We start from the raw sequence: 18,192 nt of genomic DNA, 5'->3' as shown, positions 1-18,192 counted from the left end.
TTCGACAACAAAATTAAAAGCGGAGAGTCACCATCGCCAGTTTGTTTCGAATCATCGGAGTTCAAAACCAAAGAAGAAGAAAAAAGTTTAATAAGACAACTCTTTTTTGATTAACTTGGCATTCGTAGCATTTCAATACTCTGAAATGTCATCAATGTCAAGTGCCATCTTATTAAGGTATGATCTCAAATGTCATCAATGTCAAACTTCCTTTGCTTTGTAAAGTTCTGCTCAACAATGTTGGTAATATTCATTAAATCTGTACGAATAAAAGAATGAATGAATTTATTGTAAGTGCAATATATTCATTCATTCAGACATCAGTCTTCAATCAATTATTGTCTCAAGTCTATTAATTAGCATCTCAATACCGCAAATTAAATGTCATAAACGTGAACTGTCAATCTTATTAATGTATACTTTCAAATCAATGTCAATCTGTTATTAAAGGTGGATTCTCACTTAACGAAAAGCGTGACGTGATTGACGCGACCCTGATTGTACGATAATAAACAGAGAAATTTAAATTTCAAATTTTGGTTTTTCACTTAAATGTTTTTTTATCGGTTAAAAATCGGTTTCGTGTATTTGCCGCGTGGGCTTTCGGTAGCACTTGTTGTCACGATATCTACCGCGGTTATACGAGAACAAAAAGAAAAAATCTCTCTCCGTTTATTAGAAGGACTTTAAAATGCGATAAAAGTGGACACGCCACGAATACGGTCGTTTCAAATCACGGTATCGGGAGTACTTAGATTTTTTTTTTATGTACAGGATGTTCCACAACTTCAAATAAAACTTCAATGTTATAAAAATATATGAATCTGTTATCGCATATTGAAAACGATAACAATATAATAATATAACGATAACAATATATATTATGTAAGCTTAAGACTGAATATAAAGCATTTATTACTTTGTAAAATATTTATATGATATACTTGTTTGCAATGTTTGACTGAGAGTATTTGTGAATGTTGGTTTGTTGATTCTTTATTTATTTTTTGGAGGTATGTTGAAAATTTCAATTTTTTTTTGTTGATTATAATGATGACGAATAAAATGATCAAACATAATGTTGTTTAACTTAATAGTTAAGGATTCCTTTGGTTTTAAGAATTCTTATTCAAATGCTTTGGAACTGACGTGCTATATTAGCGTTGTCAATTATATATAAATGTTTAACTTTAAAATGAGAATAATAGGACCTTGTATTTTAAGTAGTTTTTGAGTTATAGATAATTTGGGAAAATTTTTGAAAGAGAATTCCTCTATTTAAATTTTTTTTTTTCAATATTTTGTACCCTTTTTGGAAATTGCTGAAATAGGTGTCAAATTAAATTTCATGAAGAATGTGCAGGCGAATTTTCAAGTTCCTATTTTAAGTGGTTTTTAGGTTATGAATATTTTGTGAAATTTTTGAAAAAAAAATCATCAACTTCAAAAATCATTTATTTACTCAATACCTTGTAGATTTTTCGGAAATCGGTGAAATAGGTGTCAAGTCAAATTTCATCAAGAAGGTGTACACGTATTTTCAAGTTTCTATTTTGAGTGGTTTTTGAGTTATAAGCATTCTGTGGAATTGATAGGAAAAAACCGTATTTTCCAGAAATACATTTTTTTTTGAAGAAATTATAGGTCAATTTGCTTTAATTCTGAGCTCTTAGACTGTTTTTAATTATATGAAAACAATTTTTAAATATCTAATCCGCTGTCAATGTTGTGAAAAAACCATCTATTAAAAGTAAAGATTCATCATCATTCATATAAAATCATCGTAATTGTAGTTGTCATTGATTGTAAGAAAGGAAACAGGATTTTTACTTATACATTGATTTCGATGTTAGGAAACATATTATAAATAAAACTGCATTGCCCATTGTTTCATTCCTCTTTTTATATAATTTAAGGATCGATACGTTTGATTTCGATACTATGTCAATTTCTTGAAAGCTTCATAGAACATGGATAGAAAATATTCTTGACGTACTAAGTCTTATAAAGTAGGAAGGTTTTTTTATTTTTTACTTCTGTAAATACTATTTTGTGCAATTGCATTCATAAAAAAATTAAATTTTTTTTTATGAAATTGCACAAAAAGGCAAGGGCTAAAAAGTTTATGAAATGGGGTTTTTTTCTTTCTAACTCAGGAATACGAGGGATGTCTTTTAAGTTTTGCATATAGAAACATAGAGGGCGTCACTAATCAAATGTCATTAGTCAAACTTAACCTCAAACTTTACTTTTCTTAAATTCAAAACGTCAGTGCGATACATATAGTTTTACAGCTACAGTGAATTTTTAAAGGTAGCAAATTGCGCATACCATGGAATTAAACAGAGAACATTTTCGGGCCATCATTTTTTACAATTTTCGAAGGCAATTATCTCAACAAGAATGCTGTGCTGAGTTGATTTCTGTTTTCGGTAATGAAGCACCACATCAGTCGACAGTTTCTCGTTGGTATGCAGAATTCAAGCGTGGACGGGTTAGTCTTAGCGACGATCCAAGGTCAGGTGCACCAAAAACGGCTGTCACTCAAGAAAACATCGATGCTGTGCGTATGCTTATCACGGAAGATCGACATGTGACATATCGTGAGATTGAGGCTTCATTGGCGATTTCAAAGACCTCAATTCAAAAAATTTTGCATGAAGAATTACGGGTAAGAAAATTAGTTTCCCGCTGGATACCGTATCTGTTAACTGAAGAACAGAAAGAAGCTAGGGTGATGTGGTGTCAAACAACTCTAGACCGCTTTGAGGCAGGAAACTCTAAAAATGTGTACAGCATTGTCAGTGGTGATGAATCATAGATTTACTCATATGAACCTGAAAATAAACGTCAGTCGTCTGTATGGGTATTTCAAGATGAAAAAAAGCCAACAAAAGTCATTCGTTCTCGAAGTGTATCCAAAAAGATGGTTGCAACATTTGTCTCAAAAGCAGGTCATGTTGCAACAATTCCTCTGGAGAATCAACGAACTGTTACTGCCGATTGGTACATTACCATTTGTTTGCCGAAAGTCATCGCTGAGCTTCGAAAAGCGAACCCACAACGACGAATCATCCTCCACCAAGACAATGCAAGTTCGCACACAGCCCGGAAAACTATTGAATTTTTAACTTATCAAAACGTCGAATTATTGGATCATCCTCCGTACAGTCCCGACCTAAGTCCCAACGATTTCTATACTTTTCCAAAAATCAAGAATGAACTGCGTGGTCAGAGGTTTCAGACGCCTGAGGAAGCAGTTAACGCCTTTAAAAATGCAATTTTGACAGTACCCACAAACGAGTGGAATAACAGCTTTGACAACTGGTTTGAGCGCATGCAAAAGTGCATTAAATTTCGTGGAGAATACTTTGAAAAACAATAAAGTCGTTAAAAGTTATTTTTTGTTTTATTCCAGCTGCATATGCAAAACTTAAAAGACAACCCTCGTAGTAAGGGAACAGTCACTCCAAAATGTCTATAGTGTAAGTACACTAAACTCTCTCTATAAGAAAAATATTTATTCAAGGCAACTCAGAACATAGCTGCAAAATTAAATGTAGTAAGAACCCAAAAATTTAACCAGTGACGTGTTCGCACTGGTAATGATCATTCATCAACTACGCGCATTTTGAAATTGTGCTACACCCACCTGTTCTCGATGAGAACGACATGCATGTAAACAATATAATATTAACAACAAATCCGCATCATTCGAAATTCCATCCTTGGCTTCTTATTCTATTCCAGCCGTCGTATAGGTGAGATGAACATAAAAGCGAGACAAAACAAATAAGCGGGAATAATGCGGCATTATACGCGCGTAGATCTGAATAAGGCCTCCCCCCAGTAACAATGGCGTAGCCCGACGAGATCTCGGCATGCGATTATCTATTGTTCGAAACGATGTTCAACCAGCCAGTGTTGCCACACTGCTTTGCAATTGCAATTTTATATCTAGTTAATGACAGTAGCTGACAAGTCAGCATCACCATTCATACACCACTTCTTATTCCTAGAAGGTGGTTTATTCCCATTCACGTTGGTACCGAGGCCAGATAGATACGACCCGATACTAAGAATCTCGTGAGTAATCAACCTAAGTGAAACAAGAATAAAGAAGACAGTGATCCAAAGTAAATCAGCTTCAAGTCTGGTACAAACTGGAGACGAGGGGGACAGAAAAGAGAAAGACCTGCTCACTTTTAGTAAACACTATTTAGTAGAGGATACTGTAATAGGTTGAAGAACTAGAAGTATGTTATATCTCTAGGTGGCGTGCAGCTGCATTACTCCAGGACAGTTCGATTTCTGGAAATCAAGTTGGATCCCAAACTTTCCTGACACGATCATGCAGACACCAGAATAAAGAAGGCCACCTGCGCGCTATGGGCCTGCAGGCGGGCTCTCGGCAATACCTGGGGTCTGTCTCCTAAGATCCTCCCCTGGATCTACTCGCACATTGTGAGACCTCTTCTCACATACGGGGCTATCGTTTGGTGGCCATGTACGGAAAAGCGAACATTCGTGCTCAACTCGACAGAGTTCAACGTCTTGCATGTCTCAGCATAACGGGTTCCATGCGGACGAGCGCTTGAGACTCTGCTGAGTCTTCCGCCTCTGGACCTCGTTGTACAATTCGAGGCAATGAGAACTGCGTACAGGCTATACGTCCTCGGCGAACTACGTGCTGGCGAGACCGGTCACGCAAAAATTTGGTCACGGGCCATACAGGAATAGGTTTGTTCTCACAGCAGTAAGAAACAAGTTTTCGACAAATCCACATGCGCAATAGAGTAAAATGCGTTCGCACAGGAACTTCTGATCGGTTTCAAATCAAAAGTTTGATGTTCTTACACAAATTTCTGATCGTCATCTGATAGTCAGACTTGTTTTCGGATTTATTTCAAGCAAAGTGTCAGAGAGTTCGTGTAGCCAGTCAACGCCGATCTTATGAACATAACCTCTAAATTGTTGTTTCTATTTTGTCGTTTTGTATAGTCCTTGATATTCGTTTTGAAAATTGTATTTTATATTTTTGGATTAGTGTAAACATAAACATTAAGAAAACAAGTGCTTTTGAATCGTCGGAAGAATCTGATCAGAATTATGTTGATTCCGACACAAACTTTTAAAGAAGATTTAATTGAAGAACGGATAAAGCCCAAAAGTCAAAACTATTTTCATGAAACTGTCACCCAATTTAATAGAATAGAATTTCTAGAGCATTTTAGAGTAAGTCTTGAAGTAGCAAATAATCACACAATCTTAAACTCTATTAATAATATACAGCTATTTCAAGGTTGTAGTATAATTTTTGTTTTGTTTGTGTTTTATTTATTTTCCCATTTCCCACTGGGATAAAAAAGTGAGGTTATTTTTCTTTTCCACTCAACCCGTATTTGATGTTCGCACAGACGGTTTCAAATCGATCAGAAGTTGTAATATTTTACGCATGCGCATCAAGAATGGTTTGGAAACAGTTTCAAACTTGTAAGAAATTTGCAGTGAGAACAAATCTAATGTCCTCTCCTTCTGATGGGCAGTGACTGCATGGCTCCAGTGACTGTGGACTGCGAGGGATTAATGACACACATTGCAGGCAGAGAGGAGTGGCAGCATTCCAACAGACCTGCATTACTAAATAGGGGGACCATCTGGTACACAGATGGTTCCAGAATGAATAACAGAGCTGGATCAGGGTTTATTGGTGGGATCCCACATACCAGTAGGGCATAATCGCTGGGGGAGCACGCCACTGTCTTCCAGGCCGAAGTATTCGCTGCATTAAAATGCGGACAGAAAATCCTAAGCTGCGGACACCGTAATACAGTCGTATCAATATGCTCGGACAGCAGAGCTGCCATTAACCCATGCCTCCAAGCTTGTATTAGAGTGCATAAAAGTCCTGAAAAAACTGGTACAGGTTGGATGCAGGGTCCAGCTCGTCTGGATACCTGGCCACGCAGGCCATGCAGGTAATGAGGAAGCGGACTCTCCTGTCAGACTGGGATACGCGAATGTGCCGATGGGGAACCCATAGTTGGTATCGCCAAATGCGTTGCGGTCGCGTCAATGAAGGGTCTGCTGAACAAGTGGACCCACCGAAGATGGACTGAATCCCCTGGTATGAGACAGGCCAAAGCGCACATAGGTGGGCCCTCTGCCTGTATCACCAAAAATCTACTACGCCTAAAAAGACGCGAAATTCGTCTAGTGACAGGTCTTTTAACCGGTCACTGTCACTTAAGAAGCCATCTCCATACTATCGGTATTGCGGACAACCCGGAATGCCGATGGTGCTGTGAGGAGAATGAAACCGTTGACCATGTAGTGCCAGCACGCCAGGTTCAAATAATTGGGTAACACTTTCAGTGTACCGAGCGACTTTAAGTCCTTCAGACCAGAGAGCCTTAAGAGCCTTATCGGTTTCTCTAAGGCCGTTGGGCTCTGGTGACCCCCAGTGGGGCAAAACGGGTCTATCAGGAGACCTATATGCACAACTGCCTTGGCAGCCCACTGTTTCGTCAATTCAATTCAAGTCAATTCAACTAAAAGTATAACATGCGCATTGAAAAACCAGCTTTCTGCTGCGTCCTCTGATAAGAGCCTTACCAGATAATGTCAACAACTTGATTGATTTTAGTGATTAAATTTACCTAATTATTCCGGTGTTACGGTAACAAATTTCTGCTTGACCTTGAGTCTACTTGGCCTAACCAAAAGTGCAATATCCCCAAACCTATTAGAGACAAACAAAAAACGTCTTGTCAAGGCATTCAATTGTCCCAAACGATGATAACTTAACGTCAAAACCGTATCCTCGCTTTGAAGTGAAAATTATGCAACAATAAAAATGATTAATTCGGACAAGTGGGAAAGCAAACAAACGTCTGGCTTTTAAGTGAACAACGACGACGAAATAAATTTTAAGAAAAATGAAGGGAAACTGTTTGTTTTCCTTATCGTTCCCTCTTTGCGCGCCGCTCCCCGACCGTCTCTTTATTTAAGGCATTCTGTTAAGTTATGCTTTGTTATAAGTATTCCCGAAAGCCCAAAAATTCAGAAGATATAAGGGAAAACCTCTTCTGCCTCATGTAATATTCGTCATTTATTCCTACTGGGTGGTTGGTTTAAGTTAGACAACTTTAATCTCTTCAATACGTCACTTGATAGCTCATTGCACTTGAAAAATGTATCGGGAACGTAAAACAAAATATCATTGAAATGAAACAAACTGTCTCTTATAACAGTTATGACACTAATGACACTTTTCTTAATTTTAGAAGTATTCGGCTTCAAAATGGTGCCGAGAATTGTGTCAAAATTTTGTCAAAAAAAAAATATTCAAATCAAAACGACTTGGATTATCTTGAAGTGACAATTAAGTGCATTTTATAAACTTTGCTTTGAGTTACAAAATGGCGGACGAAAATAGTGAGGTTATATGAGATTTATTTGAGCCTCCTTGATTAGTTGACATAACTTCACTTTTCTCCGCCATTTCGTAACCAAACGCCTGTAATATGTCATGTGATTTATCTAATTTAACAACTAATTAATAACTAATATAATAACAAACAAAAAATAATCTACTTCTGTGACGGCTCCTACATTTCACTTACGTTTTTCCGATTTCGGTGGGTCGTCGAAGAAGTGGTTCGAAGACGTCGCCTAAGCAAACCGGGTGCCTCCTGTCGGCCATTTTGATTTTAAATGTCAATTTTTTGAAAAATTCCGCGCTATTGTTGTTCGCGGTTTTTCCGAGGGCTACTTGGACTGTTGAACGCGACCCGACAGACAACAAGTGAGCGGGTGCGGGAAATCGGGAGCGCTTTCCACTTTCCACCGTCCCGATTTTGAATATCTCGAAGCGTGCGACGGATTTAACGCTTGCGCCCCCCATACCACCCAAATGGATAATAATGGACATCATCGTCCAGTTCTCCCTTTACCATGGATATTGTTCCGTTATACAAGGTATTTCACTAAGCATGGATCGCGGCTATATCTTAGAAACTGTTAATCTGACCTCATTGGATTTTTTTTACGATTTAAAAATGTTTCTCCGTAAAATTAGGCACTTTAAGGTACTTTTTTTTAATTTAATTAGAAACCTTGTTTAAATTAAAATTAAGAATTTTTTAACATTAATTAATCCTTATACACATATATATATTTAATAAGTATGAAGCAGTTGCCATGAATACGAACAATTTTTTTTGAAAAATTACAATAAATTTAAGAAACCTCTTAATAATTATCAAAATTTATTCGAGAGCAGTTAGGACGCGTCCACTCTCCGTAGGCTACCTCGCCGTTCCTTTTTTGCCATGTGCGAAACGAAGATGGAAATATATGATGGAGCGTCATAGTAGCGGTACATCCGAACTAGTCTGCATTTTTTTTGCTATATTTTATAATAATTTTAGAAAAGGGTAAATTTTTTTTAAATCTCAGTTTCGTGTGTGATTAGTGGATCATTACTGATCTATTTTGGACCCAAAAGGGAGAAAGTATTTAATATAATAAATTGGAAATTATTCCGGTTTTCAGGCTTTTGTTGTCATTTTTCAGACTTTCAGAAACCGAAAAAACATCGTTTTTTGGTCCAGACTCTTGGAAAGATTTTTTTTAAATGTCTTTGACGAATGTCTGGAAACATGATGCATTAATAAACATTTTCGAGGTTTTTGAAGGTAGTTTTAACCTTTTTCAGATACTTGACCACCCTGGAGATTTGAACGCTGGCTACCCGTTTTATACCTCTATCGCATTACCTATGGGCCAGCCATAAAAGCGCATTTTTCCCCTACTAGATTAAATTCTCACACAATAATGATAAATTTAATTTCCTGCTAGTGGCGTTTCGGGTTGTTATACGCCGCGTTCTACCCAAACACGATATTAAATGTAAATACGGCGACGTATCCGTCATTAATCATGTTATTTCGATCAGACACGCATTTGGTTTATTATTGATAATGTTGTATATAATAATAATTGTATTAAATGAAAATTAATTATAACGCGGCGGCGGCGGTGATGCATTAATTTTTTTCTGTTTAAAATGCACCCGAATATTTTGATAAAGTTCTCTGTTAAATGAGGAAATTGAAACGGCCGTTCGTTGTACATTATGATTGTCATGTATTGAAAATGCTTTAATGGGAATAACGTTATTAAATTGGGTATTTTACATCAAGTAGGCGCTTGCTTACTGTGACGTCACCATTAAGGATTCCGTGTTGTTATTACCATGGTTGCTATGGCAACTGTTCCTAGGCTGATGGAAATTAATTTACGATAGACGTCAGATTTAAAATGATTTTTTAAAGCATCTTACAAAAAATCACATGTTATATATGGCAAATTTGAAAGATTGAAATGTCAGGTATAGCCTATAGTAACTTATCCATTTTAAGGTGGATTTATGTCATTTTTTTTAGACATAATATTCGACAGAATTTTAATTAACAAAATCCAATATGGCCGCCATGATGTAATTAGTAATGCCCTCGTTGCCAAGGCGACGCGATCAATGGAAGCTGTAAATAGTTCGATAAACGGCAGAATTCAATTTTTTTTTAATGGTAAAACACTCGTTTACCTTTTATCTTATTTTTCTTCATATGAAAAACCTCAAAAACGCATTAGTACCTTTATTAATTTAATTAGTAAAGTTGGGAAGATTTTCTTTCAGTAAAATCCAACCGCCATAACATAATAGTTGTGGCGCGAAATTCGAACGTTTATTAATACACCAATAAAATAACTATAGTTTTACGGTTATTTTAACGTGCCACAAGGCCCTTTATAACCTCGAAATAAGAAAAACAAGAATAATAATAAAGAAACAAATATAGCGTAAACCTTTTCAATATACGGTTGGTCGGCACCGGTTCGAATAGGAGGCCCGATTGCCTCAAAGAGGCCCCTCGATATATACGATAAAAGATAAAAAATTGAAAAGTGTTTCCGGCAAAGAGGTTTTTATTGTAACGCCGTTGACCGAAATGGCATCAAAAGGGTCCAGAATTTATTTCACCGCCCCCTTCCTCCCGTCACCCGGAACGTCTTAATCGATCCCGGAATAAAACCACAAAATGAGCCAAATAAATACTCGAAATTGCCGAGTTGGGACGGTTACAAAGACACGAGAATTTGTTATATTGTGAAATAATCATTTATCATTTGAGGATACCTTTAAGAGCGTGGTAAATGACGTCTGGCGTATATAAGTTTCTATTATTCGTTTAGCGCGAAATTTGAATTTCAAGTACAGTGATGTTATCTCACGTGGTCCCCAACCTGTTTCCCTCATTTTGTATGCAAATCCGAGGTTAATATAAAATAAAAAAAGAAGAGAATTTTTTTTTTGCTTAAACGGCATGCCGGATGAGAGTAATAGAGATAGAGAGAAGCCCCGTTTAAAGCTTGCGATCGGAGAAAGTCTATAAAAAGTGACTCTGGCAAGCGAAGAGAACTGAGAGGGTATGAATAGATGGAAAACTTCATTTAAACGGCCAAAAGGGTCCATTAATGTTTAAAGAGGCAGGACAAAAAGGCCGAGATGAGCTGCGGACCTCGTGTCAAACCCAGGAAACATTTCAGACAAAAGATACGGTTATGAGTTTATCTTTAGGTTTTTATATCTAAGGGAAAACTTAAGTGTATCGCTTATGCGAATATTTCGGTCGTTCTACGCGCAAACATGCATTCATTAAATGAAATTAATTAAATTTGGCATAAAAGAAACACTCGTTGGCATAATAATGGCGGGAAATTTAAACATACGTCCCCTCGGCCAGAAACATTTTTTCCAGATCAATAAATTGAACGACTTAAATGCGATTTTACGAATATACATCGAAGTACCTTTCAGGGCTATAAAAGCTCGACCGCTAAATGCTAAAAGCTTCCCTACTTTGCCTCGGTTGCACTACGAAATTTCAATAGATAAAGTTGAAAGCGATTCCGGATTCCGCTCCGCAAGTCGCAATATAACAGTCGCCAGATTGGGTGAAATACGTTTTTTTTTTCTCTATATATTGTCCTGAAAGGGTTTTATAAGTTCCTTTTTTATCCTTAAAGGGTTGCCGTATATGTAATATAGTGACGTAACGCAAGTTGACGTTTATGTTACAAACAGTATCATCCAGATAGCCATGGTAACCTACACATCATGGCTGCCTATGACTGACAAAAAAATCAAAGCAGCCACATGGCATAAATAAAATTGAATAGAATAAAATTCTTTTTGGGGGCCCCCGAAGCGACGTCGCTTTTAATCAGGCTCTCGAGGGGCTTTCCACGTTTTCTTCCCCGAAAATCTGCGCGTTTTTCTGATGAAAGATTTCCATCGGATAATGGGGCCGTCAAATGGAATCCGTTTCGTTTATACGACACACGGCCCGAGGCCTATTTTTTTTTTTACAATAAATGCGAAGAGTAGCTGGCTCCTCATCTCTCTGTCGTCAAAACATTTTTTTTTCTTTTTCTTTCGTTGGCTGTATATTGTACGGGTTTATTTCTTTTTAACATATTGCCTTAGAGAATCGGAGGGATTTTAATAAACTTGGGCTGTCTGGAATATTCAAATAAATTAAAATTTTCCACCTTGAAATAAATACGTGAAGTAAACGTCATCTGGCTTGACAAATGTCATACTTGTCAATGACACTTGACAGCGACCAATTTCAAAATAACGGTTGTTAAAAAGAATATGGCATAGAGAAATGAATATTAAACATATTTTTAATTACTCTATGGAATATGGCAAATTTAACTAACTAATCTTTACTGTAGCGGCATATAGTTTAAATTTTAATAGTCTAATAATAATAATAAATCTATTCGATGCGGTAAGTTAAAATAGAATTAGGGAGATGAAAGGGCGGCCCTTTATATCTATTACTGTTTAAGTAAACAGTTTGTGGGTTAATAAAGGGGGGCCTCTACAAAGCGCGTGGTTTTCATTTAGAAGCGATCGCCCTCCTTTGCTGTGTCAGCGCGTAATTGAACTCTCCGATATAACGTTTTCTGCTCCTGTTCTCTGCTTCTTGTATTATAATATGTAGTAGTGACGTCAGTTCTGCATTAATTTTATTTATTATTACACATACATAGAACACAAATATAAATAACACGAAACATCAAATATCCAGAAAAATATAGATTACAATTAAATGAAATCTGTTTTATTGGTGAAGAATTGTTCTATAATTGTTATGTTGGTCCCATGTAATTTCATGCAGAAGATTTTTGAGTTATAGAAATTTTTTGTGAGAGATAGTAACTCGTCATAACCTCAGAAAAAGTCAAATATCTCCAAAATTACTGAAATAAATTAAATGAAATAAAAATTGTTTTATTAATTAAGAATTTCTCTACCATGATTGTTTTGGTCTCAAGCCTTTTTGTCCAGAAGATTCTGAATTATAAGAAGTTTTTTAATAGATGACAATTCAATGATCGTTGAATCAATATGACCCCACAGAAAGTCAAATATCTTGAGTATAGTCTTTTGCAGATAGAATGTAATAAAATGCATTTTAATTATTAAAAATATCTTTTCAATTTTGCTTTAGGTTCAAATCAGTAGATTTTGAAGTATGAAAATGTTTGTGTCAAAACCGACTTTATCTCACAAATATCCTCAGAACCGCTAAAGGATAATCAAATAAAACAAAAACCATTTTATTCTATCTTATATATTATCCATGACTATTAAAAAACTGTATTAATCTTCATCATAATCCTTAGTAAAACTGGGAACATCAACATTGATTTCCTTAACAACATCAATGTCCGAGAACTTGAGTTTCAATTTGATCTTTTTTTGATCAGGTTCGTGTCAGTCATGCTTACGCTTCTCTGACGAATGGTGCTTTGAGGAGGAACTCCTGCTGCTCTTTGATTTTTTTTCATCCGACCTATAAAATAAACAATTTACTTTAAAAAAATGACAGTTATAACTTATAGCAAAACCTTACCGTGAAGAATGGCTTGGGGAAGAGGTGCTCGACTTTGAGCTACCACTAGAACTTTTAGTGCTAGACTTGTATTTATCACTAAAAAGCAAAAAATATTAATTTAACCTCTAATTTGAAAACACTAAAACTCACCTGGAGGATTTATGAGAAGATGATGAGCTGCTTCCGTGCCTGTGACTGTCTGACTTGGCACTTTTTGTTGATCCATGGTCCTTTTCTGAGCTTTTCAACTTCTTGGAGCTACAAAAATTTACTAGTTATTAAAGTCCTTAAACGGCCCCGAAATGATTGAAATTCACCTTTTACAGTTGGAACAAGTCCAAGTGTCCATAACATCCTCTTCAATTACAGCTGGCTTATGACACTCCTGGTGATAGAGAGCATGACAATCGCTGCATTCCAGTAATCGATTCCTTGCCCCTACGTCCATTTTATTACAAATGACACAGCTGAGATCATCTTTGAATAAGTCAAGCTCCAAATCATTATCAGAGTCATTTGCTAAAAAGAAAAATTAGTAAGAGATATGACTGCCAGTTTTCATTTTACTTTTATCATCATAAATAGTGACAGGAACCACTGGTTCTTCAGACTCCCTCGAAGGCAACTGGCTCTGGAAGAAATCCGTATAGTCCTTAACGACGCCGGTTTTTTGGAAAATCGCCTCTTCAAGGATGTATTGTAATGGCACTGGGTCGCCTTTTTTAAGGGTCCTGCTTTCATGCAACAGGCCAATGCATTTAATTAGATGGGCGTCCAGGTCGTTATTAGTGGCAGACATTGTTCTAAGACTGTCCAGAGATGTTGTAATACTATAGGATTTTGTAACAGTTGCTTTATGTCCAATATTCAATGATCCTTGAAAGTTGTAATAACAAAGGTAATACTGACATAACCTAACTTTTACCTTTAGACAATGGAAACTAATTTTTTAATATAAAAAACAGTTTAGATTGCTGATTAGTTGAACGGAGTGCTTTGCTGTTAATGTTTACAGAAAATTCAATATTTCAACTTAAAACGTTAGCTCAAATAATCAATAATAAACAAACATTAACATAACCAACAAAATTTGTTGACAATTGACATTAGAGGGTTTACCTTTGACTTTATAAGCATGTTTTGAGTAGAAATATGGAACGCGAACTTCAGATCTTGCATCTATTAAATACTATTTAAAAAAAACAGAAACAAATTAAATTAATATTTAAATAACGCGTTGAACGATAATAGAGATGAAAAAACAAAATTAATTCATGGATTCACAGTTTTTTTTCTTAACATTTCACAGGAATAATTAATTCATCAATAAATAAATAATCGTACTGACGTAGTACTTTTTTAATGTGTTTATTGATTTCCTGTTAATGGGACGGCGTAGTTAGTAAATATTCCATAGACTTACTTAAAGAAATGGCAAAAGACAAAGTATCTATGGTAAACTGCCCCATTGGAACATAATTTGACAACTGACGTTTGACAATTAATATATATGAAGATGTCTAATGCACGGTTGCCAACCAAAAAAAAAAAAACAGAAAATATCTCCGTAATCCTGAAATAATAATTGTTGCCACATGTGGGCGATTAGGCAAGTAAGATTCAGTGTCAAAAGTGAAAGAACTTTAAAGTCGACCTTGTCGAATCAACTGAATCGGAGCGTTTCGCGTTATTTCTGTCTTATATATATAAATATCTTTTAAAGCGCGATGAATTATTCTGAAAAAGAGAAAGTTATGTAACGTGTAAACAGACCTACTTTTCGAGAAGCGAGACATACTTGAGGCAGGGACAGCTCAGACATTCCATAAACCATTTGAAATCGTTGCATTTATCTAAGATTTAAATTATTTTTATTGGTTATTACTGTGTCTTGCTTTGCAACCCTAGAGAGTCCAATCCAGGGTTGTGAATGACAAGTGATTCGTAGCTTACCGACAGATGGCCCATATGGCGAAAAAGTACTCAATACGTCAGCTGATTAATATTGTTATTGTCCATAAATGGTGACATTTTTACGACCGATCTAATAACAAATTAAGCATTAGTCAATAAGTAAACGCTTCCCGATAATTTTGCAAATTTATGCGGCAAAAAAGTCAATTAATGATGGTCATTCTCATAAACGGCCCGATCATTTTTCCACTAAACTAATTATTTATTTATTTATGCGATCGGAAAAATTGTCATTTATATTTCCAAATAACAACTTAAACGAGATCAAAGGACCATAATTAGACCGAGAGCATAAATAACTTTTTGTTCTTACTCAAACTCAAAATGCTTTATTGTCAATATAAACATAGAAGTTATAGATAAAGCCAATAGATTGTACATTAAAGGAATAAAAACGAGAAACTAATTTAAAATTATATAAAACTTTGAAAAATACTGAAATGCTAAATTATAGTACGCTTTACTAGCAAGAAATATTGTCGTATTTGTACGTATAGGCTTTTTCAGTCTTAAGTTGTCTTATTTCTAGTGGAAGTTTATTAAACAGCTTTCCACCTCCGTATATGATAGAGCTACGGACAAGTTCAAAATGAGGAATGGGTAGCCTCAACAAATAATTTTGTCGCGTATTATAGTGGCTTCCTAAGTGGAGTTCCTGTTTATATTTTCTAAAAACTAACTGTTTCCAAAATAAAGATACAACACAGGGTTAAAATATTATGACTTACAAAAAGCGGGCGACATGAGTCACGAGGCTTGGCCCCACATAGATATCTAATGGCCCTTTTCTGGAGTACAAACACTGAACTAAAAAGTGAATTTGAACATGAACCCTAAAAGCAAATTCCATATCGAAGGTGCCACTCGATAATCGCGAAGTATGCAGATCTGGCGATGGAGAAATTAAGACTGGTGGCAATAACCCTTAGGGCGTAGCAGCCAGATGAGACTTTTCTACATACATTCACAATATGGTCTTCAAATTTAAGGAACTTGTCTATGGAAAGACCCAAAAACTTACTGAATGGTGGCATGGTGATGGCTTCACTATTCAAACATATATCATTTGTATTACATTTAAAATTAAGGATATTTGTTTTGGAAACAATTAAGGTCAAAAATTTGCATCACACCAGTCTTCTATTTTTAACAAATCTGCACGTATATTGGCCTCCATTTGAGAAACATCAGAGTCGTGCCAGAGGATGGTGGTATCATCGGCAAACAATGTAAATTTGCTAGTTACCTGCAGTTGTAGCAGATCGTTCACATAAATGAGAAAAAGTAAAGGACCAAGTACTGATCCTTGCGGAACACCCACATTTATTTTAAGTTCCTTAGAGATACCGCCATTAAATTTGACAGCCTGGACACAATTTGATAAGTAGGAACGAAACCACTCAAGGGCAGTTCCTCGGAAACCATAGAGCTTCAGTTTCATCAGCAGCACTCTGTGACTCACGCAGTCAAATGCCTTGGACAAGTCACAAAATACCGCTGCTGCAACTTCACCAACATTCAGTCGGTTGTACAAGTGCTCTAGAAAGCTAAAGATAGCATCATTTGAATTGCAACACTGAATTGCAACAACGTGCCTAAGTGAGAGAGAGAATCTGAATTCGGTGCCAAAGGTCCATTAGAAGCACCTTGTCCATACCTGCTGAATAATGGACAAACCTAAAGCAATCATACCACCAGTCGATTGTCAATGTTTACCTGACGTCAGTCAAATATTTTTGTCTAAAGCCAAATTAAATCATCTATTGATTAGTACCTAAACCAATGCCAGTAGAAGTCTCAAAATCCCTCTCCAGCCACGATGACCGACTGTTGCAAGATCATTCGGCTCCTAAAAGAGGTAAAACGTAAGGCGGACACCTCGTTTTGCGAGATAAACACGAAAATCGAACACTTGGAGAGCAAATACAACATCCTCTCGCTGCAAAATGACCAATTGAAAAAGGACGTGGACGAGCAAAAGTCCAAGATGGCCCAGTTGAACACGCAGGCGGCGACCGTCGCCCCATCTACGATCGTGCAGCGAGTACGTGCCCGAAGGAACATGTCGAAGTTGCGCAAGTTGTCTAGCAAAAGTGCCAAAAGTAGCAAAGTCTCGGTGCGGAGCAAGAAGAGGTCGAAGAGCGCGTGCAGACCGAAGAAGAGACAACTGAGCACCAAGAGGTGCAGGGGTGCCAAGACGAGGAAGAGAGGCCACGTCTCCTTAAAAGCGATGAAATGTTAATAGATTGCAAACTTTATAATCAAATTTATATGAAATATAAATTTTTTGTTAAATCTCACTTAAAGGCTGAGATTCTTAACCTTAATATAGGTACAGATATAGATGGTTTTGAAAATATGTGGCTAAAAATTAATATAAACAGGGTCTCTATTACTGCTGGGGTCATATATCGTACTATGAATAATATTGGGGCTTGTGCAAATGCACTCGACAATATTCTACCAGAAATAATATCAACCTCCGACTATGTAACGGTTCTAGGGGATTTAAATATTAATTTTTTTAACAGCAATAATCCAATATCCGACATATTTGATGTTTTTGGTTTCACTCAGACCATTGATGAGGCTACAAGGGTCACTGATAGAGTATCAACATTACTAGATCCTATATTTTTTAGTGATGCAGATGCTATTATGGATGTTGGCACCATCTCTGCTATCGGGATAAGTGACCATAAGTTGGCATTTTGTAATATACGCTTACCAAATCTTAAAAGAGTCCAGAAAATAATATCATTCCGCAGTTACAAACATTTTAATGAAAACCTTTTTAATACAGAGCTTTTACAAATACCCTGGGATAACATATATTATTTTCTAAATATAGATGACAAAGTACAATTTCTGACACAGAACCTAATAAAATTATTTGACAAACATGTACCAATAAAGACCGTCCGCGTTAATAAACCCCCAGCACCTTGGCTTACACCAGCTCTAGAGGCCATATTAAAGGAACGTGATAAGGCTAACTTAAAATATAAAAAATCAAAGTCATTAGCTGATTTTGAAGCTTATAAGCGGGCTCGAAACTTTGCACTTGCTTCTATTCGAAGGGAAAAAAAGGGCTATTTAAGTTTTTTGGAACAACAAAAAAATAGTAAGTTACTCTGGAAAAATCTTAAAAATATGAATGTAAATGTAAGCTCAAAAACTTCTAATAGTGAATTCCCACTTGACTCTGTTAATCCTGATAGTGCAAATGACTACTTTTTGA

The 18,192-nt window shown here is 36.2% G+C and overlaps 2 protein-coding genes across 7 annotated transcripts in view; both read right to left on the bottom strand.

The window, feature by feature from the left end:
- The window catches only part of LOC126741382 (muscarinic acetylcholine receptor M2), a 37,867-nt gene extending 30,059 nt beyond the window's left edge, over nt 1-7,808 (bottom strand). For all 3 annotated transcript variants that reach the window (XM_050447774.1, XM_050447776.1, XM_050447775.1), the window contains exon 1: nt 7,626-7,808. The gene's annotated coding sequence lies outside the window, so the exon portion shown is untranslated. The remainder of the gene's footprint in view (nt 1-7,625) is intronic.
- A 4,877-nt stretch (nt 7,809-12,685) lies between these two features.
- Nucleotides 12,686-14,225, bottom strand: LOC126741091 (integrator complex subunit 12-like). Of its 4 annotated transcripts, none has more exons than XM_050447408.1 (6): nt 14,097-14,225; nt 13,545-13,853; nt 13,295-13,496; nt 13,128-13,235; nt 12,996-13,073; nt 12,686-12,935 (listed from the first exon to the last, which is right to left on the bottom strand). In XM_050447408.1, exons 2-6 carry the CDS (start codon nt 13,774-13,776, stop codon nt 12,857-12,859), a joined length of 699 nt encoding a protein of 232 aa, XP_050303365.1. In that variant the 5' UTR covers nt 13,777-13,853; nt 14,097-14,225; the 3' UTR covers nt 12,686-12,856. The 4 variants fall into 4 exon arrangements, with proteins under 4 accessions (XP_050303365.1, XP_050303367.1, XP_050303368.1 ...); XM_050447410.1 differs by lacking the exon at nt 14,097-14,225 and adding an exon at nt 13,903-14,066 and having other exon boundaries at nt 13,545-13,829; XM_050447411.1 differs by lacking the exon at nt 14,097-14,225 and adding an exon at nt 13,903-14,066 and having other exon boundaries at nt 13,545-13,807.
- Between the last annotated feature and the right edge of the window lie 3,967 nt (nt 14,226-18,192).

Source organism: Anthonomus grandis, chromosome 10 (genome assembly GCF_022605725.1).
Source record: "Anthonomus grandis grandis chromosome 10, icAntGran1.3, whole genome shotgun sequence".
In the NCBI taxonomy this organism is placed as follows: Eukaryota; Metazoa; Arthropoda; class Insecta; order Coleoptera; family Curculionidae; genus Anthonomus; species Anthonomus grandis.
The sequence above is the reverse complement of the archived record's forward strand: the minus strand, read 5'-3'. Positions and strand labels throughout refer to the sequence as shown.